The 27,927-nt window shown below is 38.5% G+C and overlaps 1 protein-coding gene and 1 pseudogene across 1 annotated transcript; both read left to right on the plus strand.

The window, feature by feature from the left end:
* LOC122724641 overlaps positions 1-14,195 on the plus strand; it is a 52,034-nt pseudogene extending 37,839 nt beyond the window's left edge.
* A 5,130-nt stretch (positions 14,196-19,325) lies between these two features.
* On the plus strand, positions 19,326-27,568 carry LOC122721264 (exopolygalacturonase-like). Its single transcript, XM_043960175.1, has 7 exons — positions 19,326-19,457; positions 19,541-19,622; positions 19,664-19,813; positions 24,134-24,256; positions 24,404-24,468; positions 26,739-27,254; positions 27,344-27,568. Exons 1-7 carry the CDS (start codon positions 19,326-19,328, stop codon positions 27,566-27,568), a joined length of 1,293 nt encoding a protein of 430 aa, XP_043816110.1.
* The last annotated feature ends 359 nt before the right edge of the window (positions 27,569-27,927 follow it).

The raw sequence follows: 27,927 nt of genomic DNA on the forward strand, positions 1-27,927 counted from the left end.
CCAAGATGTATCAAGATCTAAGAAGAGTGTATTGGTGGCCAGCGATGAAGAGAGAAGTGGCACAGTTTGTGTCAGCCTGCGAGATTTATCAAAGGGTGAAGCTAGAGCACCAGAAGCCGGCTGGAATGCTTAAACCACTGCCGATTCCAGAGTGGAAATGGGAGAACATAGCTATGGATTTTATAGTGGGATTACCGGCAACGTCCAACAGGCTAGACTCCATCTGGGTGATTGTGGATAGACTGACTAAATCTACTCACTTCATTCCAGTCAGGAGTAATTATTCTGTAGACAAGTTAGCGCAAGTGTATGTAGAAGAGATAGTGAAGCTACATGGAGTTCCAGTGTTGATAGTATCAGACAGAGGACCACAGTTTACCTCCAAGTTTTGGCGGAGTTTGCAAGCTGCTATGGGCACAAGGGTGGATTTCAGCACTGCTTTCCATCCACAGACAGACGGTCAGTCAGAGAGGACCATCCAGACCATTGAAGATATGCTCAGAATGTGTGTGTTAGACTTTGGCGGTTCTTGGAGGCAGCATCTACCTTTGGTAGAGTTTGCTTACAATAACAGCCATCATGCTAGCATAGGGATGGCCCCTTATGAAGCTCTATATGGGAGGAAGTGTCGAACACCTATTTGCTGGGAAGAGGTAGGAGAAAAGGCTCTTGCAGGGCCAGAGTTAGTTGAGATTACCAGCAAGTTAGTGCCTATTATCAGAGAGAGAATCAGAACAGCTGTTAGCAGACAAAAGAGCTATGTAGACATCCGTAGGAAATAGATAGAGTTCCAGGAGGGGGATATGGTATTGCTAAAGGTGTCTCCGATGAAAGGAGTGGTTTGCTTTGGAAAGAAGGGTAAACTAGCTCCACGGTACATTGGTCCCTTTGAGATCTTGCAGAAGGTCGGGAATGTGTCGTATAAGCTGGATTTACCTGCATATATGGAGAGAATTCACCCGGTGTTCCATGTTTCTATGTTAAGGAAGTTTGTGTCAGATCCGAGTAAGGTTCTTAGTGAGCCTGATGTAGAGATCCTAGGAGATCTCACCTATGTAGAGCAGCCAGTACGGATTCTTGACACCCAGATCAGGAAGTTAAGGAATAAGGAGATCCCGATGGTAAAAGTTCTGTGGAACCACCATAATCTAGAAGAGTGCACCTGGGAGACACGGGAGTCTATGCTCCAGCAATACCCATACCTGTTTTAAGGTTAGTTTTTCCCCTTTTTATGTGTTTTGTTGTGTTAGGAACATTCGGGGACGAATGTTCTTAAGGGGGGAGAATGTAATACCCGGCTAGAGTCCGGCATCGGAATTCCTATAGTCCGGTGGAATCTCGGGTGTCGGGACCCTCTAGAAGGGTAATTGTAATACCTGGCTAGAATCCGACATCAGAATTCCTGTCGTCCAGTGGAATCCGGGGTGTCGGAATTCTATAAAAAGGGTAGGAGTTATGTCTTACTAAAGTATTATGAATTTCTAAGGAATTGTTGTATGTTTTAATGGTTTAAGGTTAAATGGAATTGAGTTTTGAGTTGAAATGAACCAAGGCAGATGAGCCAAGTTCGGCCGCCGAAGGTTAAGTTCGACTGCCGAAAGTGCTTAATGTTCGGCTTCCGAAGTTTAAGTTCGGCCCCCGAATGTTGCATGATTTTGCATGCGATTCGGCAGCCGAAGCTGAGTTGGCCAGCCAGCTTTTGGGCATCCTTAGTCAGCATTTTGGACAGGTGTTATGTCCAACTTGTTGCCAGAAGCTTGGCCACGTCTCCCATGATTTATTTGCCAAGTTTGAGCAGCTCATGCAGGAGTTTGCTAGTGTTCAAGAGATTTTGAGAGTTTTGAAGCAAAAGTTAAGCTTTTGAGAGTTAGTAAGGTTGAAGAAGAGTTTATCTGTTTTCCTTGGATTCAGAACGTTCACCTTCTTGTTTGCAGAGGTAAGTGAAGATCTTGAACTTGTTTATATGTTTTCTGAAGGTTTTATGGGGTTAAAGGAAAGCAATGTGTGTTTAAGGGAAAAGTGATGTTTTTGGTGATTTTATGCATGTAGCATGATTCTGTGTTATGTTTGTGTTGTTTGTTGGGGTGTTTAGGTAGTTTTGGACCCCTATGATCATATACTTGAGTATATGTATGTTGAGGAGTTGAAGTATGCATGTTTTGAGAGGTTGAAGGGGAAGAGGAGGCTGTTTGCCGTCGGGGCTGAGTTCTGGATGAACTCAAGTTCAGCAGCCGAAGGTTCATTCGGCCGCCGAACCCCTTGCATGGTGGCTTCGGCTGCCACAGCTTGCCCCCGAAAGTTTTGAGGTTCGGCTCTGTTTGGGGGATTCGGCCGCCGAAGGTGCTGCCGAAGGTTAGAGACTTTCGTCTCTGGAGTGTGTTTTGGCCCCCGAAACTTGCCCCCGAAAGGGTTCGACCGCCGAAGATTGAGATTCGGCCGCCGAAGGTGCTTGAGTTTCGTCTCTGGAGAGGACTTTCGGCCGCCGAACCTGCTGCCGAAAGTGTTCTGTCCAGCTTTCTTTTGCATGCTTTGCATGAGTTTTAGAGTGAGTTTAAGGGGATTTTTGGGAAATTTAATAGAGTTATTCTTAAGTAAGTTCGGTCCCTCATTTGAGTCTTTCTGTGGTTACACAGATCAGAGGAACCAGAGAGAGCAGCAGTGAGTACTGCTCCAGAGTTTACTGAACCTACAGAGTCAGTCCAGACAGCCAGAGGTGAGTGGAACTAAACTGATTACTCGTTTTAATTAAGACATTAACTGCTTTTAGCATCTTTCATGCACCATATTTATGTCGTAGGTTGATTGCATTAGAATCCACAAAGATGTTGCATTGCATAGTTATATTGTTGATGTGAGTAAATGCTGAATGATCCAGTAGTTCCAGACAGGAAGTCCAGGAGCCTTTGACTACGCCCTGGCAAGTATAGTAAAGTCCAAGAGCCTTTGACTACGCCCTGGCAATGGTAAGTACAGGTGTTATATACACATATAGATATATGAGACAAGAAATCCAGGTGCCTTTGACTACGCCCTGGTATAGAGATACTGGGACTATGTGGTGACAGGTTTACTCTTGATGTGAATTGTCTGTGTTATGATGCATTCCATCAGATCATATTTTAATAAATTGTTTTATTGTACTACTCACTGGGCTATAGAGCTCATCCCACTCCCTTAACCCCAGTCTTGCAGGTTCATTGTACAGTGTACAGGGGAAGTCCAGAAGAGTACAGAAAGAGAAAAGAGACTTGTAATAGCTTAGAGTGGACATGTAATATTAAAGAGACGTACTAGTTGTCTATTCAGTTAGACTTGTGCTTGCCTTAGTAGTTTTTGTTGTAAATCTTTTGTTATGTACATGATCTGTATATGTGTATGTTTTACAGAGTTTGTAAAAAACCAAGCTTAACAGGTATGAAACAACCCATCTAGAGCAAGCTCTAGTCGGGGGTACAGAGTACAAGGTACAGAGACAGTGCATGCACAGGTTAAGCCTTGGTACAGAGAAAAGAGTTTTATTTTCACAGAAAAATATATGATCATGTATGAGATTTACAGGTACTAAGAAAGTATAGCAGGCTTGCTATGGGTTCTGACGGCCTTAAGCCGACCTGAATCCTAGCGCCGATGACGGTCCATTTTGGGGTCGTTACAGATTGGTATCAGAGCCCTAGGTTCATATGATCGGACCTATAGAGAGAGTGTCGGGCTCATAGAGATTACAGTTGGTCAAGCACAATAGGAAATCATGTCCACTAGGATAGGATGTTGAGTCCTGTCTTTTTGATGCTATGAGATGTATATGCATGTGTATTATGATTGAGATATATGTTTGTGTGCTGATATGCTATAGTATGTGTTGTTTTTTCAGAGAGTTAAAATGCGAGGAACTCATCGATCAGCTCGATTGACTGGAGTCCCATCAGATAGTGAGGGATTAGCTGCTCGTCCTCCTGCATTGCCGAGGGCAAGGTCTCAGAGATCTAGCAGGGAAGGTATGTCAATAGACCCTAGAAGGTCTGTAGACGAGAGCAGAAGAGGGATAGTTAGAGGAGGTAGATCAGAGGAAGAGAGGGAGGCTATGGAGACTGATCCGTCTATGGATGAAGGTATGGGAGAATCTCAGGGAGGCATTCAGACCTCAGGTTTTGACTATCCAGCTGTTTCCCAGTATCCAGAGTATCCGATGGAGGGTATGTCGGAGTACTCTCGAGTTGACCCATATTCTTCATACATGCCATATATGCCTTATCCTTACTATTACCCACCATATCCTATGTATCCACCCTCCCCTATCCATCCAAATGTGGCACACCCAGAAATAAATGAACCAGTATCCCACCACCACAAACAGAACCAATAGCCCCTGTTGCCCAAACACTTCCACCTAGTTCATCTGGAAGCAAGGTAAAGATGATTGAGTACCTGAAACTGGATGCTCCTAAGTTCAATATAGGAGATGATCCATTTGAGTACTTGAGAACTGTGAAGATGATTACTGAAGAGTTGGGTGCAGATGACAGTAGAGCCATTGAGATGGTAGGGTTTACACTAAAGTGTAGGAAGGCTCGGGAATGGTTTAAGAACTATATAGAGCCTAGGATGAACAGTATGTCGTGGGGAGAATTTGCTAATGAGTTTGCAGGATGGGATTTTCCTGATAGCTCCAGGGAGATGAAGATAATAGAATTTGAACAGTTGAGACAAACAGATGAGATGAGTGTTGATGAGTTTACGGATAAGTTCCTGGATTTGCTTCAGTACGTGGGTCAGGCCTATGATACTGATCAGAAGAAAGCAAGAAGATATACCATGAGACTTCATCCCAGGTATTCTTCTTTGATCCTTCCAGCTGAAAAGGAAAGTTTTCACTCTATTGTGGATGCAGCCAGGAAGATGGAAGCTAGTGCTAACATTCAGAAACAGTCAAAGGCACAGGCTTCGGGTTCTAAGGCCCCCAGTTCAGGCACTACAGGCAATAAGAGATGGGATAGAGTGAAAGGAACAAAGAATAGGTTCTGGAGTAAAGTCAAGTCTGGTCTGGGAATGGGTAGTGGCTCAAGCTCTAGCACAGCTATTCCAGCATGTAGGAGATGTGGAAGACCACACAGAGGAGCTTATCAGTTGGGATCTTCAGCCTGTTTTAAATGTGGACAGGAAGGGCATTTTGCTAGAGAGTGTCCTCAGGTGACTTTTGCACCATCCCAGCAGATGAGTTCAAGCAGTGTAGCACAGCCAGGAGTGCAGCCAAGAGCTCCAGCCATGCCTCAGAGCAGTGGCAGAGGTAGAGGGAGAGGGGCAGCCTCTACTTCAGCAGCAGGTTCCCGAGGTGGAAATCCTGTAGCCCCAGCACGGATTTTCACTGTGACTCAGGAGGAGGCTAATACATCGAACACAATGGTGTCAGGTAATCTCATCATTGGGTGTTCAGATGTGTATGCTTTGATGGACCCCGGTGCTTCTCATTCCTTTATTGCTTCGAGAGCCATTGAGAGATTGGGTTTGATCAGTTCTGAGTTAGAGTATCCTCTCTGGGTCAGTGGACCCAAATGCGACCCATCAGTGGCAGTGTCAGTCTGTCGTTTCAGTCCAGTGTTTATAGAGGGTAGATACCTTCCAGCTGACCTTGTGGTTCTAGATTTGACAGATTTTGACGTCATTCTAGGGATGGATTGGTTATCTACATATGGTGCTACCTTGGACTGCAGAGACAAGGTAGTTAGTCTCAGAGACCAGGATGGGTCGGAGTGTGTCTTCAGAGGAGATAGGAGAGGTACACCCAGAGGTCCGATTTCAGCCCTTCAAGCTCGTCGTTTGCTTAGGAGGGGTTCTCAGGGGTTTCTAGCTCATGTGAGAGAGCTAGACACTCAGGTTAGGGAACCAGCTTCGATACCTGTAGTTCGAGAGTTTCCCGATGTGTTCCCAGATGACTTATCAGGATTACCACCTAGTAGGGAGATAGAGTTTGAAATTGAATTATTACCTGGTACCAGACCTATCTCTATTCCTCCCTACAGGATGGCACCAGCAGAGTTAAAAGAGTTGAAAGAACAGTTGCAGGACTTGGTAGATAAGGGTTTCATCCGTCCTAGTACCTCACCTTAGGGTGCTCCAGTACTCTTTGTCAGAAAGAAGGATGGATCCCTCAGGCTCTGTATTGACTACAGACAGTTAAACAAGGTCACTACCAAGAATAGATATCCTTTGCCTAGGATTGATGATCTATTTGACCAGCTAGCTGGAGCAGGTTATTTTTCTAAAATAGATCTGAGATCCGGGTATCATCAGTTGAGAGTCAGAGAGGCAGATGTGCCTAAGACAGCGTTCAGGACCAGATATGGGCATTATGAGTTCTTAGTGATGCCGTTTGGGTTGACTAATGCCCCTGCAGCATTCATGGATCTCATGAATAGAGTTTTCAGCGAGTTTCTAGATCACTTTGTGATTGTCTTTATTGATGACATCTTAGTGTATTCCAGAGATGCAGAGGAGCATGCCCAGCATCTGAGGATAATTCTGCAGACACTGAGAGAGCATGGTTTGTATGCCAAGTTCTCAAAATGTGAGTTTTGGTTAAGGAGTATTTCCTTCTTGGGACATGTAGTATCAGCTGATGGGATTAAGGTAGACCCCAAGAAGATAGAGGCTGTAGCTAATTGGCCCAGGCCCACTACAGTGACAGAGATTAAAAGCTTTCTGGGACTGGCAGGTTACTACAGGAGGTTCGTACAGGACTTCTCGAAGATAGCAGCTCCTATGACCAAACTGACCCAGAAAAACCAGAAGTTTATCTGGTCAAACCAGTGTGAAGAGAGCTTTGAGAAGCTCAAGAGGAGATTGACGACTGCACCAGTGTTAGCTCTGCCTGTTAGTGATGAGGATTTCACAGTGTTCTGTGATGCATCTCGAGTGGGATTGGGTTGTGTTTTGATGCAACAGGATAGGGTGATTGCTTATGCTTCTAGACAGTTGAAGAAGCACGAGTTGAATTACCCCACCCATGACCTTGAGATGGCAGCAGTTATCTTTGCACTCAAGATGTGGAGGCATTACCTCTACGGGGTTAAATGCGAGACCTTTACTGATCACAAAAGTTTACAGTACATCTTAAGCCGGAGAGAACTGAATTTGAGGCAGAGAAGATGGGTAGAATTGCTTAGTGATTATGATTGTAAGATCCAGTATCATCCGGGTAAGGCGAATGTTGTGGCAGACGCCCTAAGCCGGAAGTCACTAGGCAGTTTGTCTCATATAGTAGCAGAGCGGAGACCAGTAGTGATGGAGCTTTATAAGCTCATTGAGGAGGGGTTACAGTTAAAGTTATCTGGTACAGATGCGTTGATAGCACAGATGAGGGTGACACCAGTGTTTCTAGAACAGATAGCTCAGAGACAGCACGAGGACCCTGAGTTGATGAAAATTGCCAGGACTGTTCAGTCAGGCCACAGTGCAGAGTTTAGATTTGACAGCCAGGGGATCCTTCGTTATGGGAGTCGACTTTGTGTACTAGATAGTAGTGGTCTGAAAGAAGATATTATGAGGGAAGCTCATAATGCAAGGTATAGTGTTCACCCAGGAACCACCAAGATGTATCGGGATTTGAAAAGGGTATATTGGTGGCCAGCCATGAAGAAGGAAGTGGCGCAGTTTGTGACAGCCTGTGAGACTTGTCAACGGGTGAAATTAGAACATCAGAAGCCAGCCAGAATGCTTAACCCACTGCCGATTCTAGAATGGAAATGGGAAAACATAGCTATGGATTTTGTAGTGGGCTTACCAGCAGCGTCCAATAGGATAGACTCTATATGGGTGATTGTGGACAGACTCACGAAATCTGCTCATTTCATTCCAGTTAGGAGTAACTATTCTGTGGATAAGTTGGCATAGGTTTATCTGGATGAGATAGTGAGATTACATGGAGTCCCAGTGTCTATAGTTTCAGACAGAGGACCTCAGTTCACCTCCAGATTTTGGCAAAGTCTGCAGAGTGCGATGGGCACAAGATTAGAGTTTAGTACTGCTTTCCACCCACAGACTGATGGACAGTCAGAGAGGACCATCCAGACCATTGAGGATATGCTCAGAATGTGTGTGTTAGACTTTGACGGTTCTTGGAGACAGCATCTACCTTTGGTGGAGTTTGCCTACAATAACAGTCATCATGCTAGCATTGGGATGGCTCCTTATGAGGCACTATATGGGAGGAAGTGCAGATCACCTGTTTGCTGGGAAGAGGTAGGAGAGAAAGCTCTTGCAGGGCCAGAGTTGATAGAAATTACCAGTAAAACAGTGCCTGTGATCAGAGAGAGGATCAGAACAGCACAGAGTAGACAGAAGAGTTATGCAGACATTCGCAGGAAACTGTTAGAGTTTCAGGAGGGAGATTGGGTATTGCTGAAAGTGTCTCCAATGAAAGGAGTGGTTCGTTTTGGGAGGAAGGGTAAATTAGCTCCACGATACACTGGACCTTTTGAGATTTTGCAGAGAATCGGAAATGTATCATATAAGCTGGATTTACCTACTTCTATGGAGAGGATTCACCCGGTGTTTCATGTTTCTATGCTACGGAAATTTGTGTCAGATCCAAATCAGGTTATCAGTGAGCCTGATGTGGAGATTCTAGGGGATCTCACGTATGTAGAGCAGCCAATACGGATTTTAGACACACAGATCAGGCAGCTAAGGAACAAGGAGATTCCGATGGTGAAAGTTTTGTGGAACCACCATAATCTGGAAGAGTGCACTTGGGAGACGCGAGAGTCTATGCTCCAACAGTATCCACATCTATTTTGAGGTTATTTTCCTCCTTTTGTTGTGATTGTTGTTTGTTTTAGGAACATTCGAGGACGAATGTTTTTAAGGGGGGGAGAATGTAATACCCGGCTAGAATCCGACATCGGAATTCCTGTCGTCCAGTGGAATCCGGGGTGTCGGAATTCTATAAAAAGGGTAGGAGTTATGTTTTACTAAAGTATTATGAATTTCTAAGGAATTGTTGTATGTTTTAATGGTTTAAGGTTAAATGGAATTGAGTTTTGAGTTGAAATGAACCAAGGCAGATGAGCCAAGTTCGGCCGCCGAAGGTTAAGTTCGGCCGCCGAAGGTTAAGTTCGGCCGCCGAAGGTTAAGTTCGGCCGCCGAAAGTGCTTAATGTTCGGCTTCCGAAGTTTAAGTTTGGCCCCCGAATGTTGCATGATTTTGCATGCGATTCGGCAGCCGAAGCTGAGTTGGCCAGCCAGCTTTTGGGCATCCTTAGTCAGCATTTTGGACAGGTGTTATGTCCAACTTGTTGCCAGAAGCTTGGCCACGTCTCCCATGATTTATTTGCCAAGTTTGAGCAGCTCATGCAGGAGTTTGCTAGTGTTCAAGAGATTTTGAGAGTTTTGAAGCAAAAGTTAAGCTTTTGAGAGTTAGTAAGGTTGAAGAAGAGTTGATCTGTTTTCCTTGGATTCAGAACGTTCACCTTCTTGTTTGCAGAGGTAAGTGAAGATCTTGAACTTGTTTATATGTTTTCTGAAGGTTTTATGGGGTTAAAGGAAAGCAATGTGTGTTTAAGGGAAAAGTGATGTTTTTGGTGATTTTTTGCATGTAGCATGATTCTGTGTTATGTTTGTGTTGTTTGTTGGGGTGTTTAGGTAGTTTTGGACCCCTATGATCATATACTTGAGTATATGTATGTTGAGGAGTTGAAGTATGCATGTTTTGAGAGGTTGAAGGGGAAGAGGAGGCTGTTTGCCGTCGGGGCTGAGTTCTGGATGAACTCAGGTTCGGCAGCCGAAGGTTCATTCGGCCGCCGAACCCCTTGCATGGTGGCTTCGGCTGCCACAGCTTGCCCCCGAAAGTTTTGAGGTTCGGCTCTGTTTGGGGGATTCGACCGCCGAAGGTGCTGCCGAAGGTTAGAGACTTTCGTCTCTGGAGTGTGTTTTGGCCCCCGAAACTTGCCCCCGAAAGGGTTCGGCCGCCGAAGATTGAGATTCGGCCGCCGAAGGTGCTTGAGTTTCGTCTCTGGAGAGGACTTTCGGCCGCCGAACCTGCTGCCGAAAGTGTTCTGTCCAGCTTTCTTTTGCATGCTTTGCATGTGTTTTAGAGTGAGTTTAAGGGGATTTTTAGGAAATTTAATAGAGTTATTCTTAAGTAAGTTCGGTCCCTCATTTGAGTCTTTCTGTGGTTACACAGATCAGAGGAACCAGAGAGAGCAGCAGTGAGTACTGCTCCAGAGTTTACTGAACCTGCAGAGTCAGTCCAGACAGCTAGAGGTGAGTGGAACTAAACTGATTACTCGTTTTAATTAAGACATTAACTACTTTTAGCATCTTTCATGCACCATATTTATGTCGTAGGTTGATTGCATTAGAATCCACAAAGATGTTGCATTGCATAGTTATATTGTTGATGTGAGTAAATGCTGAATGATCCAGTAGTTCCAGACAGGAAGTCCAAGAGCCTTTGACTACGCCCTGGCAAGTATAGTAAAGTCCAGGAGCCTTTGACTACGCCCTGGCAATGGTAAGTACAGGTGTTATATACACATATAGATATATGAGACAGGAAATCCAGGTGCCTTTGACTACGCCCTGGTATAGAGATACTGGGACTATGTGGTGACAGGTTTACTCTTGATGTGAATTGTCTATGTCATGATGCATTCCATCAGATCATATTTTAATAAATTGTTTTATTGTACTACTCACTGGGCTATAGGGCTCATCCCACTCCCTTAACCCCTGTCTTGCAGGTTCATTGTACAGTGTACAGGGGAAGTCCAGAAGTGTACAGAAAGAGAAAAGAGACTTGTAATAGCTTAGAGTGGACATGTAATATTAAAGAGACGTACTAGTTGTCTATTCAGTTAGACTTGTGCTTGCCTTAGTAGTTTTTGTTGTAAATCTTTTGTTATGTACATGATCTGTATATGTGTATGTTTTACAGAGTTTGTAAAAAACCAGGCTTAACAGGTAGTATGAAACAACCCATCTAGAGCAAGCTCTAGTCGGGGGTGCAGAGTACAAGGTACAGAGACAGTGCATGCACAGGTTAAGCCTTGGTACAGAGAAAAGAGTTTTATTTTCACAGAAAAATATATGATCATGTATGAGATTTACAGGTACTAAGAAAGTATAGCAGGCTTGCTACGGGTTCTGGCGGCCTTAAGCCAACCTGAATCCTAGCGCCGGTGACGGTCCATTTTGGGGTCGTTACAGTAATACATATGTTTTTAAGCATTTTAAAGTATGTTTTAATGTTTTAAGTATAAAGGAAAATGAGTTTTTGAAAGAAAAGCAACAAGGGAGAAAATGGCAAGTTCGGCCGCCGAAAGTGAGTTTCGGCCGCCGAACCTTGCATGGTTTCGGATTCACATTCGGCTGCCGAAAGTGGTCTGGCCAACCACCTATAAAAGGGCCAAAGGTCGGTGGAAGGATGATATTTTGCTTCCATCTTCAGCCAGAGGTGAGTCCAAGCCCTTCCCAAGTTGACTTTCATGATCTTCATATTTTTCACCAAATCTTTCAAGGTTTTTAAGAGTTTTGATGTTGTTTTGAAGTATTGAGCAAAGAAGTTAAGTTTGGAGGTTTGGAGATTTTGAGAGAGGATTCCTTCATATCTCCACGTTGGGATCGTTTATTCTCTTGTTTGGAAGAGGTAAGTGAAGATCCTGAACTTCCTTTCTTGATTTTTGAAGGTTTTATGGAAGTTTTATGGGTAGTATGCATGATTAGGTTTAGGTGAGGCTTTTGAATATTTTTGTGTATAAGCATGTTTAAGTGTTGTTTGATATGTTTTTTTGAGGTTTTAGGATAGCTTTGGACCTCTTTATGCATGATATATGGTATATGCTAGTTGGGAGTAGTTGATATGCATGTTGGGTAAGTTTTGGGTGAGTTTTGCATGAAACAGAACAGGTTTCTGCCCAACGGGCAAAGTCAGGTTCGGCCGCCGAAGGAAGGTTTGGCCGCTGAACCCCTTGTGGAGGCAGTTTCGGCTGCCAAAGCTTGCCTCCGAAAAATTGGACTTTCGTCTCTGGAGGCAAGGTTCGGCCGCCGAAGGTGCCGCCGAAGGTTAAGTTTCGTCTCTGGACGAGACTTTCGGCCGCCGAAAGTGCATGAGTTTCGTCTCTGGACATGACTTTCGGCTGCCGAACCTGCCGCCGAAGGTGCCCTGTCCAGCCTTCTTTTGCATGTTTTATGTGATAGTTTTAGGATCTTTTAGAGGGGTTTCGGGGAGTTTCTTAGAGTTGTTCTTGTGTTAGTTTGGTCTCTCATTTGAGTCCACCTGTGTAGGAACGGACCAGAGGAACCAGAGAGATCAGCAGTGAGCACTGCTTCTGAACCTGCAGAGTTAGTTCAGAGTCAGCCAAGGTGAGTGGAACTAAACTTAACTATTTTAATATGAGAAATTAAATGCTTTTAGCATGTTTCATGCATCATGACCATGTTATAGGTTGATTGCATTAGTTACCATGAATATGTCGCATTGCATACTATGTTGTTGGTGTGAGTAAATGCTGGATGATCCAATAGTCCCTGGCAGGAAGTCCAGTGAGCCTTTGACTATGCCCTGGCATATGTTATGTTTACAGAAAGTCCGGTGAGCCTTTGACTACGCCTTGGCACAAAAAGGGACGCCAAGACCAGGTGCCTAATAAGGCCCTGGGGCAGTGTAAGTTATGTTATGTTACAGGAAGTCTAGTGAGCCTTTGACTACGCCCTGGCATATGTTATGACGATGGGACTACTTGGTGACAGGTTTACCCTTGATGTGGCTTGTCTGTGCTATGATGCATTCCATGAGATCATGTTTTGATCACCTATTTTATAGTTCTGCTCACTGGGCTAGTATAGCTCATCACTCTCCCTTAACCCCAGTTTTGCAGGTTCAGGGTCCAGAAGTGTCAGCAGGGAACAAAGAAAGAGAAGAGATATGTAATAGTTAGTGTGGACATGTATTTGTTAAAGAGATAGTGTATAATGTACAGTGTATAGAATGGTGCTTGATTATACGAGTTGTAATCCTTTTGTATACATGATCTTTTTATGTAAATATTTTATTGTATAGGTATGAACAACCAGGCTTAACAAGTATGAGTTTAGCCCATTTAGAGCAAAGTTGAGAGCTCTAGTAGGGGGTTTACAGTTCAGAGTGAGTGCATGCACAGGTTAAGCCTTGGAAAAGAAGAAAGTTTTAAATTTTTATTGAAAATGTATGATCATGTATGGGATTTCACAGTTTCACAGAGTTCACAGCAGGCTTGGTACGGGTCCTGGCGGCCTTAAGCCGATCTGGATCCTAGCGCCGGTAGCAGTTCGGTTTCCGGGCTGTTACAAAAACTTTTCTAAAATGCTTTTATTGCTTTACATTTTTCATCAGAATATAAGGTTTAACTTCATTACCAAAGGCTTAGTTCGTGACATAACGTCTCTTAATAGCAACTACTTTCACGTCAATGTATTGGGATGTGACGACTTCGCATTTGAAGGCTTCAAAGTCAGTACACCTGAAGGTAGCCTTAATATGGATGGAATTCATATTGGGCGATCAAAGGGAGTGACTATATCTAATGTCAAAATAGGCACGGGTGATGATTGTATCTCTATTGGTGATAGAACCGAAAATCTAAAAATCACAAAAGTGGCATGTGGACCTGGTCATGGCATCAGCATAGGGAGCTTGGGGAAGTATGAGAATGAAGATCCTGTTTCTGGAATTACTATTTCCAATTGCACCCTCACCGGTATAACTAATGGTGTTAGAATTAAAACATGGCCTGCAATGTTTCCTAATACTGCAACTAATATTCATTTCCAAGATATTACTATGGAAAATGTCTCCAATCCTATTATTGTAGATCAAATGTATTGTCCATGGAACAAATGCAATAAAAAGGTGATAACTGTTCCAAAATAATATATTATTATATGATAATTATTGTTTGTATAAATAATTATTTCTTCTCTTTTTTTTTTTTTTTCCAGGAACCATCTAAAGTGAAGATTAGTGATGTTAGCTTCAAAAATATAAAGGGAACTTCTGCAACTGCTCTTACCGTTCAACTTATATGCAGCAGTGGAGTCCCATGTGAAAAAGTGGAACTTGCGAACATTGACTTGACATATAGTGGTCCTGAAGGCCCAGCAAAATCTGAATGCATTGATGTTAAGCCAACAATTGTAGGGAAGATTCCAGAGGGATGCAAATAGAAAGTCACATCTACTCTTACATATTTTTTTTGTAGTTAATTATATATAGAGGAACATTAAGTGCTCTCCTACTATTAATATCCGACAATTATTGAGAAAAAAATTATTTATTATTTTTTAATCATACCTTGTTGTTACAATTTTTTAACTGATAAAAAAAGAAATCAAATATTGCTATTTTTTTAAAAAAAAAAAAATTTGCTAATATATTTTATTATGCGGCATTCTATTTTACATAGCAAAATTATGATTAATTTTATCCGTTGTTTGAAGCTAATAATATAACCCATTATCATATATGGTGTTGATGCTAATTTAAATAAAATTAGTAGTTCAAAATAAAATAGAAAAGTTATTACTGTTTACATTTTGTTTTAAAAGTTTTAAGTAGAATTTTTATGAGGAAGAAATTATTTAAAGGGTTTAATTTTAACTTATTTTTAACTAATAGTCAATTATAAAAGGAGAATAATCAACCGAAATAGGGTAGCATGCACTTAGGCTAAATTGTGGATGGTTGAGTTGAGTAAATTTTGAGAGAGAGAGGAAAAATAATTAGTGGCTGTAAATTGTTTTTTATCTTATAGTTGACATATGTTGAATACGTTATTTTATAGAAAATTACATATGTTGAATACGTTATTTTATAGAAAATTACACTTACACTACTATATTATTTCATATTAGAAATAAGTTCAATTAAGTCTATATACTTTTCCTCAAGATCAAATAAGCGCAATTCAAAATTTAGGACCAATTAAGTCCTTGTATTTTTGTTGCGGGCCAAATAAGTCCTAACAATATAATATAATATTATGTTTTAATAATAAAATATTTTTTTATAATTTAAAAAATATTAAACTTAGTTTTTTTTAGTTACCATAAAATTTAAAAAATATTAAGACATAATAAATAAGTTTTAAAATTAAAAAAATGAAGTTTTATCATATAAAAAATATTATTATTAAAAAAATATTTTGTTATTAAAAAATAATATTATATTAAATGATGGCTTATGTGATCCTTGAATAATAGTACAGAGGCTCAATTGACCTAAAATTTAAATTTGACTTATTTGGTTCTCGAGTAAAAGTATAGACTTAATTGAGCTTATATCCGTTTCATATTTGCCCGTTAAATACTTTAAATACTTGAAATATAATTGTAATCTATTGAATCCTTAATCTTACAAAAACTGCAAAAATTAAATATAAATTAACCATATAATGGATTATTTATAAAAAGAAGTCAGAAATAGTTTCACTTATTATTAACTGTACTTGAAAATTAGCTAATTGGACTATAAATTTTCATTAAAATGATAACAATATATTCTTCTAACTTTATCAACTTATAAAAATTTATAACACTGTTAGCAAGAATTAGTGCACAACCAACAAAATGTATGATCAATTTTTACTTTTTTTTTTTATAAACCATCAATAATATGACTAATTTGTGTTTAATTATTATCATTTTTATAAGTTTAAGTGTTGAATAGATTGCAATTTTAGTGAAGGTATTCAATAAGTTAATCTCAATTAGTATAGAGATATAAGTGTATATTGAGATATAAAGAGACAATGTTTGTTCATATGTCTTTTATGATATATAGAAAAAAATATTCTCTGTATTGAAGTGGAAAAATAGACTAAAAATATATATTTTTTTCTACAAAATTAAATAACACTATATTAATGGGATTAATCGAGTTAAATTGTATTAAAAATAGAATTGAAGGACTAATACTATATGTAGCAGTTTTACGGGAGAATAAGGGTATATTTGGTTTAATGGTTAAATATAATTTCTAGTTGTTCCCAAAACTTTAATTCTCAATACAACATGCCAAATTATCAAATGTTTTGAAAATTTTATTATAATACAAATTATATTTTATAATTTCTTAAATCTCATTCAAAACACTTATATCTCCTTTTATGTTGAAGCCTGAATTCCCTACGCCATAGTATACTCATCAAATAGGAAACAAAGGATGTAAGCTCACCCTCTGCCAAGAGACAAGATTTTAATGTTCCATAATGTCCAATAGAAAAACACTAATATATATTCTATTTTTACTTTTTTTTCCTATAATTTGTTTAAAAAAATGTATTAGAAAACAAAAATTTGACAATCGAGATTTTTAATATGAAAAATTATAACAATACCCTTTGATTAAAAATTGCTAAAACGTTTGAAAATTTAGTATGCCGTACCACAAAATAAGATTTTAGATTAAATTATAAAATGGCATATAATGTTTGGATTTTCATACCAACAACCCTATTTAGAGAAAAAATAGTTATTCTACATGGCATGTCAGACCACGAAAACATAATAAAGAATGACACGTGTTATACCATGCAAATATAAACACTTTCCCAGCTTTAATTTTTAAATTTAGATAAAATCAATAAATAAATGTTTGGTATTTGGCCTTTAGTTTTAAGAATTAAATATTTGGATAAAATCAGAAAGACTTACAAAATTTGACTTCTCATACTAATTTTCCTATATAAAATAAATAATATGGGTATATATTAAGTATTTTTTGTTGAAATAGAAAAAGTATTAATTAATTATACAACATATATAGTAAATAAAATATAACTTATTCATGTAACAATTAATTTAAAATTAAAAAAGAACATAATAAATAATAAATTCTAAAAGATAAATTTCATTTAAATAGGAAAAATAAAGTCAAATCAGCTACAGGCTCAAAAGAATTAAAAAGGACATTATACTTAGAGTCGAATTAAAATGCAGATGATAGCCACAGGCTCAACATTTTTCATGTTCTTGTTTATGTATTCCTTTTCTTGCTTCTTTAAATTTAATATTTAATTGCAGATACTCTAAATGCAATAAAAGTTGGTCCAAAAATAATTTCGCCCTCTCTCCTCATGTGGTGACTGAGCCTAAAGGTGGGTAATGTAACTATTTTTTGCATCATCAACTAATGAGAAATGAAAGGCCCTCAGCTTAATATGTTCTTCGAAAACTCATTATGTCTCATATTGGAGCATGCAATACGGAACTCAAGCACCCATGAGGATCTTCCGTTTCACGTTCTCAAAAGATAAGGAGTAGATAAATCAATCATGACTTTAGCTTAAATGTTGCACTTAGTTCTTAATAGTTGATACAAAGTGGTTGGGAATCAACAACATTGTTGATATCATTGATTGCTTGCTTATTAGCCATATTTTTCTCAATTTCAAATTCATTAAAAGAATTGTTTGGGTCAGATATTGTTTCTTCTGTGCCCATGATTTGTTCCCTCGACAGCAACCAATACCTCTTTGTTAGACTTGGAGGATGAAATATTTTTGTATCTCGATTTGATCTCTTTTCTCAACCTCCTCACGGTTTTCTCGATTCCTTGTTTGAAGTTGAGTCTACCCAAAGGATTAGAATGTGCCATTCAAAAGAATTACTAAAATAATTAAAACTATATCTTAGCAATGGCACTAAGATTTAGTAGGTGTCGAGGCCACTAAAAATAAATTTCTACTTTTCTAAATCAAACTAAATTGCGATAGTGGTGAGCAGGGTTTGTCCTATAGAGATTGGAAGGAAGTTAATTTACTTGCAAGACAAAATAAAAATAAAAATAAAATGGGAGTTTTAAAAAGCAAGGAATTAAAGATTACTTCAATGAGAATTAACCTAAACCAACTAAAAGAAGTAAAGTAATTAGATTTAAGCGAGAAAATCAACATGAGATTAATTCACTGAAAGTTTAATCTCAATTTTAGTCTTATTGGTTGATCATAGATGCAAAAATAATTTCTAATTATTTATAGATAAAATAGTTATAGATGTCGAAGAAACTTTAGTCACTCAATCTTAATTTTTAAACTAGCTAAGAGATATTCGTTAACTAGCTTTAGCTTTTGAAAAGTAGTAGGAGATGGTATTATAATTTAATCCAATTACTACATGAGGAATTAGAAGAACCTGATTCTAACTAATAACACAAAAGCTCGATTCATTTTAGTCTGATTATTTTGTTCCTTAGGAAGGCTTTACTTAAACTAATTCACCACTAATTTCATATTAAACTAAAATAATTATGAATTTAATAAACTTGAATAATAATATATTATCCTATTGATTGAGCAATGACACCTTAATGCTACAATCAATAGAACAATAATAAATAATAGGTACAAAAACAATATAAATACCAAGAAACATTAAGAAAATAATAAAACCAATTAGATCTCACAACTAAATGAACTAAAACTTCAATTATCCTTGAACTAAAAGTTCAATTATCCTTCAACTAAAAAGACAATTTAGCCACATATGTTTATGGTTGAAATGCAATAAGAAAAATGTTTTCAGGCTCCCAAAATTAATCAAGAGTAAAAGATGATGTTGTATATCAAAATAGCATCTTTGTATAGTACTAAAAATCCTAGTTTAGCCTAAATACAAGTAATCAAAATTAGATGGAAAAATGTGTTTAGGTATATCCATGATTTCACTTGCATTTTGTGCTTTATTTTTCCTAAAACAATTGAGTTTGATATATTTTTGCGGATAAGGATCATCAAATTGTGTGTCAAATATGGAATTAGACTCTGATTTCTTTCGTTAGATATGTTATGCCCATAACGTAGTGCATCTGAGACTTAGAGTTTAAGCAAGACTTTGTTCCTTATTTCCTTGTGTCTTTCATTACGCCAATGACTCCCTTAATTTCAGAATTCAGAGTCTAGACATAATTTTTCTCTTTTTATTCTTCAGTCCTTTATTATCTTACTAAAACATCAAAAGTGAAAAAAATCAACCTGTTTAAGTCTTTCTCCAACAAATAATCTTTAGCTTTAAGAATTACATGAGAAATTATCTACATGTCATCATAACTACAACATGAGATTTGGATGATATAACCTATGGTACATTTTGGGAATCTAATTTTAGCTTAGAACATTCAACGTTTCCGAATACAGAGGTTCTAAAAAAATTGCTTAATACCAAATATATAAAATATTATTAGTATTTAGTTAAATTTGGTAAATTTTAGCCTTATAAAGCAACATGTAGAAAGATAAATCAATCCATCATTCTAAAATCTTTATTAAAAATAAAAGAAGGGAGGAAGCAAAAAAAATAATGGATACTAGAATAATTTTCTCAATTGTATCTCTATTGTTCATAAATTTCTCTCTTGTTCAAGCACAGCCAGCTATTTTTGATATAACAAAATTTGGTGCAGCACCTGATGGAAAAGCAGATGCAAGTCAGGTATAAACATATAATTCACCCATGAATATTAGGATATTAGCTAAACTTAAAATTCTTACCTTTCTCTTTCCTTTATCTTTTAGGCTATAGCGGATGCTTGGAAAGAGGCTTGCGCAGCAGCAGGATCTAGCAAAATATTGATTCCAGCAGGGAAATTCTTGGCAGGTATAGTGAATGTTACAGGTCCTTGCAAAGGGGCAATAGAGGTAGAAGTTCAGGGAACCGTGCAAGCCCACCAGAGCTTGTAGGGGGGGATGGTTGGTTTAATTTTAACCATATTGATCAATTCACACTATCTGGAAAAGGAACTTTAGATGGTCAAGGACAAGTTGCATGGAAGGGAGTATTGATAGGCGGTTGTCGAAGCCGTCAAAAATAAACCTATTATCAACCAACAAAATAAATTTATAGATAGTGGCAATAGGGTCGAACCACAGGGAATTGACACCAAGGATTTTCCTAATAATGACTAGGTCAAGTAAATAACAAGTAATTAAAAGAGGGGGGTTTGATTTGATGAATTAAAACTAAATAGCAAAAGAAAGCAATAATTTAAAGATGAGTAAATCAATAAGAGAAAAGCTTCTAGTTGAAGTATGGATCTTATTTCAGATTGTTTAGAATTGATCATTGATTCTTTAACACTCCTATTTATTCCAATAAATTAGTTTTGAATGTGGAAGACGCTTCTCACAATCCAAATTCCTCCTTAGTTCTAGTTTGATTAGGAAACGTTCACTAATCAAACACTAGTTAACAAGTTGCCAAGGAACGTCCTTGGGGCCTTTGGCATCGAACAACTGTTAACTGCATTAAGACTTAGAGAAACCTAATTCTAACCTTGCCAACCGCGTGGTCAAGTCTAGATCATGCAACTTGATTAAATGTGAGTTTAAATATTCTAAGCAATTATGGACCTAAATTATTTAAACAATTGTTACTCAAGCAATTAAAAGCAATGGGCCCTTATTGATTCTAAAAGTAAAGCAACAATTATAGAAAGATCAAATTGCATAAATATTGGAAATAAATAGAAGTTTAACAATGGAGATTTAAATCTCCCAATTCATCACAAAATCTGAAATTCACCAACTTCAACTAGAAAAGATGGAAATTAGCCACACATGGTGGACTAAATACACAAAAGATGAAAAGAAAAGAAAAGGGAAGAGCTGCAGAGTTTCTAGCGAGAGGAAGAGGAGGCTCAATAGCTGATTAGAAGATGCCTCTTTTGCTGGTTTGGAGGCTCTCCTTTTATAGCTGAAGAATTCTATCTATCTAGGGTTTTGAAATCCCTTTTTGATTTGGTGTTTGACTCCTCTTTTGATGTTGAATTTAATTGCAATTGGAATTCCTTGGATGAGAAGCTCTTTCGTGGCTCTTGGTTTTGTGTTGGTAGTGATTGGGTTGGATTTGGACATCTGAAAATTCAGATTTCTGTTTTCTGCCCAATTTCCCGCTCTGCTGTCAGTTTCTGCTGTCAAAGTGATTTGCCCGGTGATTTGACCAGTTTCTTCAAGTGATTGGGCAAATCACTGACCCAATCACTTTTCTGTGAGTCAGTCCAGTTTTCTGCTCTCTGTCTTCTGCGAGTGATTTGGCCAGTGTCTTCGAGTGTCTTGGGCAAATCACTGCCCATATCACTTCTACCTGTTGCCTCCAGGTTTCTGCTTCAGCTTGATCTGGGCAGATCACTGGGCATATCACTGACCCAATCACTTTTTTGTCAATTTTCTGCACTTTTTCTCCAATTTTCCAATTTCTTCCTTTCCTGTAAAAACAAGATAAAAACCATAAATTAAACTAAAAAATGTGTAAATAAGCAATAGAAAGGATAATAAAAATGCGGCTAATTTATGGTTGATCAAATACCCCCACACCTAGCTTTTTGCTTGTCCTCAAGCAACAAATAACTTAGCCAATCAAGCCCCCCTTTTCTCTTGAGCCTAAATACCACTTAATCAGCCCCCCTAGACTCCTAATCTGAATTATCACAGTATAGAGTACATGCACTAAGGTCATCCTCTCCTTTCCTTGTTTCCTTTCACTTACCATGGTCAAGAGAAAGGTTTTTGAATCAATCATGCTTATTCCTTTATGTTAGTTTTAATGCAACCCCTAGGAGTGACTTGCCCCTTTTCTTCTCTCTTTCTTTTTATTTTTATTTTTAGCAGTACTTATTCTTATCCTTGCCTGAAAAAGTCACTAACCTTTTTACGCGATTGTGTACATGGGTGATACACCCCCGGTTACTCAGTTAGTCACTTGTTCAAGTGGCTACTAGCTCTGTTCATAGTCTAGACCATCGAAACTTATTTGTTTGAAAAAGTCACTGACCTTTTTACGCGATTGTGTACATGGGTGATACACCCCCGGTTACTCAGTCAGTCACTTCTCCAAGTGGCTATTAGGCTCAGTTCATAGTCTTAGACCATTGGAACAGGTTTATGATTTGTGCTTTATGCTGGTTTTTCATGATAGTTTGGGCAAATCAGCTCTTAGGGAGTTACACTAACTTTGTGTTTGCATGTATTTGTATTTTTATTTCCCTTGACCTTAGCAAATTTGAGGATTTAATTCAAGAGAAAAACTCCCTAAGTGAAGGTAACATACTGTGAATGATTCAATTTAGGCTTAAAGGGGTGGTAGATCAATGGGGTCATGAGATAAGGAAACTCTTTTAACCTTGTTATCTATGTTGAGTATAGCAAAAGCTAAGACAAAAATTCTGTGTGTGTGTGCAAAAAGTGAAAAAAAATTCTGGTGTGTGCAAAAAGGGGTAAGAATAATGCAAAAAGAAAAAAGAAACAAAAAGAAACAAAAAGAAACAAAAAGAAACAAAAACAAATCAAAAACAAATCAAAAGATGGTGTGATCAGTGAATAAATACTCTCCAGTACCCCCACACCTATCCCAAATATTGTCCTCAATGTTTGAATATATATATAGAGAAATGAAGGAGAAAAGGGAAAGGGACTTCCTGGCCTGTGGGTGATTTGGCCAGTGACTTGGGCAAGCACTGGGCAAATCACTGGGCAAATCGCTATCTGTCACGGTGCTGGGGCAGAAAATGTTGAACCAGCAGCTGCAACATGCTTTCCATGTGCTGCATCCTGTCTTGAGCCTCCACCGAATGGTCTTAAGGTGCCTTTTATGTCCTCCAAGGTCCACCCAATTTCTTTTTTGTGCTTCCTTAACACATCAAGGAGCTTTTCTTCTTCTTTTTGGCTAAGCTGGTTGGAAATATTTACTGGAAGTGTATTTCCAGCCTCCAAGTATGCATATTTGAGGTGGCTGGGCAAGGGCTTCAGATCTGGTGTATCTGCTGTCTGCTGTCTGCTGGTTTTCTGTCTGCTTGCTGTCTAATTTGGGCTGTGATTTGAGCAGATTATCTGGTGATCTAGGAAAATCACTGTCTGTCAAGTCTGTCTGCTCCAGTGATTTGGTCTGTGATTTGAGCAGATTATCTGGTGATCTGGGCAAATCACTGGGCAAATCACCCACATCCAGCAAGTTACAGCAGTCTGCTGTTTTTTCTGCTTCAGTGATGTTGCTGTCCACTTCTCCTTTCCTGCAAAGACAATCATAAAGTAAATTTTCTTGATCAAAATCAAAAATTTCTTGACTTAAATCATCAATAACATCAATGCCATAAACAGGAGAAACATCATTGGGGAATTTCATGGCATCATAAACATTAAATTTGATAACTTCCCCTTCAAACTCCATAGTCAATGTGCCATCATACACATCAATTTTAGTTCTTGCTGTGCTCAAGAATGGTCTTCCAAGTAAGATATCAGAGGTGATGTTGCCCTTATCCTCCTCCATGTCAATCACATAAAAATCTGCTGGAAAGACTAATTGGTCCACTTGCACCAACACATCTTCTAGCACTCCTTTGGGGTAGACAACGGATCGGTCAGCCAATTGGATTATAATGCTGGAACCCTTGAGTGTACCTGCATTCAACAGGTTAAAAATGGAAAGAGGCATGACATTTATTGAAGCTCCAAGGTCACACATGGCCTTCTTTATTCCCACATTGCCTATTTTGCATGAAATCGCGAACATTCCTCTATCCTTGCATTTGGTGGGAAGTTTCCTTTGAATGACAGCTGAGACACACTCCCCCACACTTACCTTTTCATGTTCAGCAAGTTTCCTCCGGTTGGTGCATAGTTCTTTGAGAAACTTGGCATACCTTGGAATTTGCTTGATAGCATCAAGTAGGGGTATGTTGATTTCCACCTTGCGGAGTGTCTCAAGTATCTCTTTTTCTTCTTTCTCCTTTTGGGACCTTGCAAATCTCTTTGGGAAGGGAGGAGGTACCTTGAATTTCTCCATAGGTTGTTGTTTCTGCCTTTGACTGGATTCTGCCTTCTCTGGTGATTTGGGCAGATCACTGCTGGACAGCTAAGTTTGCCCAGCGATCGGGTCAGTTTCTACTAGTGACTTGGGCAAATCACTGCCCTGATCACTTTCTGGCAGAATTTCTTCCATGCCCTATTTTTGCAATTTTTCAGCCCTATTGTCTTGCAACTCCTTTCCACTCCTCAATGTGATGGCACTAGCATTTTGCCTTGGATTTATCTCAGTTTGGGAGGGCAAACAACAACTTACCTGTGCTAGCAATCTGGTTGTGCTGGATTCTCTAGGGGGCTGGTTTGTTTCAGAAATTTCAGCATATTTTGGTTCAGTTGGGGCACTTCCAGCAGTTGCTGGTTTATGGACAGCAGCAGGGCATGTAACAGGTACTTCGGCTGGTGCTGATTTGCGGGCAGCAGTGGTTGTGGCAGGTTGACAGCAGTTGCTGTCTCTATTTTCAGCAACTTGGACAGCAGCAAATTCTGTAATTTCTAGTGTAATTTTGGCAGTTTCAGCAAGTGCAGCAACTTCTGGTTCAGTTGGGGCAATTTCTGAGGTTGCTAATTTTTGGACAGCAGGTGCTGTTTTTGCAGCAGGAGCTTCGGTTGGTGCTGATTTTTGGACAGCAGCAGGTTCTGCAGTGGTGATTTGTGCCGCAGACTCAGCAGCTTGGTCTGTTTCTTCGTCATCGTCCCATAGATCTTGAAGCTCTTCCTCTCTTCTTAATATGTGCGCGTTCATTGAGTTGACCGCTTGATCCACTTTCTGTTGGAGAATTTTTCCAGAAATTTCCAATTTCCTTACCATCACTTCAAGTTCCATATTGGAGTTTTGAGGTGTTGCTTGGGCTTGATAGTTTTGGTAGTAGTCAGCCCTTGCATAGCCATAATTCGGATTGTCCCCCCAACATGGATTGTATTGCAGATCTCTTTGGTAGTCATGGTAGTGGTCTGTCCTAGCATAGCCATAGCTCAGATTGTCTCCCCAACCTGTATTGTATGTGTCAAGGTAGGGATTATGTCTTGACTTTCAATAGAATCCTTCAAATGCATGTGCTTGTTGAAGTTGTTGAACTTGTCGAGCTTGACCATAATTTCTCACAATAGAGGTTAGTTCAGAAATTTGAGAAGAGAGAAAAGACATACTTACCGTAGCCATGCTTGTAAATCAGCCCTGGTCATAAAAGGAAAATACGTTAGTTAGATCAATTCCCCGGCAACGGTGCCAATTTTTGATAGGCGGTTGTCGAAGCCGTAAAAAATAAACCTATTATCAACCAATAAAATAAATTTGTAGATAGTGGCAATAGGGTCGAACCACAGGGAATTGACACCAAGGATTTTCCTAATAATGACTAGGTCAAGTAAATAACAAGTAATTAAAAGAGGGGGGTTTGATTTGATGAATTAAAACTAAATAGCAAAAGAAAGCAATAATTTAAAGATGAGTAAATCAATAAGAGAAAAGCTTCTAGTTGAAGTATGGATCTTATTTCAGATTGTTTAGAATTGATCATTGATTCTTTAACACTCCTATTTATTCCAATAAATTAGTTTTGGATGTGGAAGACGCTTCTCACAATCCAAATTCCTCCTTAGTTCTAGTTTGATTAGAAAACGTTCGCTAATCAAACACTAGTTAACAAGTTGCCAAGGAACGTCCTTGGGGCCTTTGGCATTGAACAACTGTTAACTGCATTAAGACTTAGAGAAACCTAATTCTAACCTTGCCAACCGCGTGGTCAAGTCTAGATCATGCAACTTGATTAAATGTGAGTTTAAATATTCTAAGCAATTACGGACCTAAATTATTTAAACAATTGTTACTCAAGCAATTAAAAACAATGGGCCCTTATTGATTCTAAAAGTAAAGCAACAATTATAGAAAGATCAAATTGCATAAATATTGGAAATAAATAGAAGTTTAACAATGGAGATTTAAATCTCCCAATTCATCACAAAATCTGAAATTCACCAACTTCAACTAGAAAAGATGGAAATTAGCCACACATGGTGGACTAAATACACAAAAGATGAAAAGAAAAGAAAAGGGAAGAGCTGCAGAGTTTCTGGCGAGAGGAAGAGGAGGCTCAATAGCTGATTAGAAGATGCCTCTTTTGCTGGTTTGGAGGCTCTCCTTTTATAGCTGAAGAATTCTATCTATCTAGGGTTTTGAAATCCCTTTTTGATTTGGTGTTTGACTCCTCTTTTGATGTTGAATTTAATTGCAATTGGAATTCCTTGGATGAGAAGCTCTTTCGTGGCTCTTGGTTTTGTGTTGGTAGTGATTGGGTTGGATTTGGACATCTGAAAATTCGGATTTCTGGTTTCTGCCCAATTTTCCGCTCTGCTGTCAGTTTCTGCTGTCAAAGTGATTTGCCCGGTGATTTGACCAGTTTCTTCAAGTGATTGGGCAAATCACTGACCCAATCACTTTTCTGTGAGTCAGTCCAGTTTTCTGCTCTCTGTCTTCTGCGAGTGATTTGGCCAGTGTCTTCGAGTGTCTTGGGCAAATCACTGCCCATATCACTTCTGCCTGTTGCCTCCAGGTTTCTGCTTCAGCTTGATCTGGGCAGATCACTAGGCATATCACTGGCCCAATCACTTTTCTGTCAATTTTCTGCACTTTTTCTCTAATTTTCCAATTTCTTCCTTTTCTGTAAAAACAAGATAAAAACCATAAATTAAAAAAATGTGTAAATAAGCAATAGAAAGGATAATAAAAATGCGGCTAATTTATGCTTGATCAAGTATCTTGTGACAAAGATCCAAAAAATTGCAACAAACATCCTATGGTACTTTTTTTTTAGTTTACACGATATTACAAAATGTTACTAATTTAAATTTACCATAAATTGTAATTACGTACCAAAACTTTTCTAAAATGCTTTTATCGCTTTACATTTTTCATTAGAATATAAGGTTTAACTTCATTACCAAAGGCTTAGTTCGTGACATAACGTCTCTTAATAGCAAGTACTTTCACGTCAATGTATTCGGATGTGACGACTTCACATTTGAAGGCTTCAAAGTCAGTACACCTGAAGGTAGCCTTAATACGGATGGAATTCATATTGGGCGATCAAAGGGAGTGACTATATCTAATGCCAAAATAGGCACGGGTGATGATTGTATCTCTATTGGTGATGGAACCGAAAATCTAAAAATCACAAAAGTGGCATGTGGACCTGGTCATGGCATCAACATAGGGAGCTTGGGGAAGTATGAGAATGAAGATCCTGCTTCCGGAATTACTGTTTCCGATTGCACCCTCACCGGTACAACTAATGGTGTTAGAATTAAAACTTGGCCTGCAATGTTTCCTAATACTGCAACTAATATTCATTTCCAAGATATTACTATGGAAAAATTCTCCAATCCTATTATTGTAGATCAAATGTATTGTCCATGGAACAAATGCAATAAAAAGGTGATAACTGTTCCAAAACAATATATTATTATATGATAATTACTTATTGTTTGTATAAATAATTATTTCTTCTCTTTTTTTTTTTCCAGGAACCATCTAAAGTGAAGATTAGTGATGTTAGCTTCAAAAATATAAAGGGAACTTCTGCAACTGCTCTTACCGTTCAACTTATATGCAGCAGTGGAGTCCCATGTGAAAAAGTGGAACTTGCGAACATTGACTTGACATATAGTGGTCCTGAAGGCCCAGCAAAATCTGAATGCATTGATGTTAAGCCAACAATTGTAGGGAAGATTCCAGAGAGATGCAAATAGAAAGTCACATCTACTGTTACATATTTTTTTGAAGTTAATTATATATAGAGGAACATTAAGTGCTCTCCTACTATTAATATCCGACAATTATTGAGAAAAAAATTATTTATTATTTTTTTAATCATACCTTTTTGTTACAATTTTTTAACTCATAAAAAAAGAAATCAAATATTGCTATTTTTTTAAAAAAAAATTTGCTAATATATTTTATTATGCGGCATTCTATTTTACATAGCAAAATTATGATTAATTTTATCCGTTGTTTGAAGCTAATAATATAACCCATTATCATATATGGTGTTGATGCTAATTTAAATAAAATTAGTAGTTCAAAATAAAATAGAAAATTTATTACTGTT

The sequence above is a fragment of the Manihot esculenta genome, chromosome 9 (assembly GCF_001659605.2).
Source record: "Manihot esculenta cultivar AM560-2 chromosome 9, M.esculenta_v8, whole genome shotgun sequence".
In the NCBI taxonomy this organism is placed as follows: domain Eukaryota; kingdom Viridiplantae; phylum Streptophyta; class Magnoliopsida; order Malpighiales; family Euphorbiaceae; genus Manihot; species Manihot esculenta.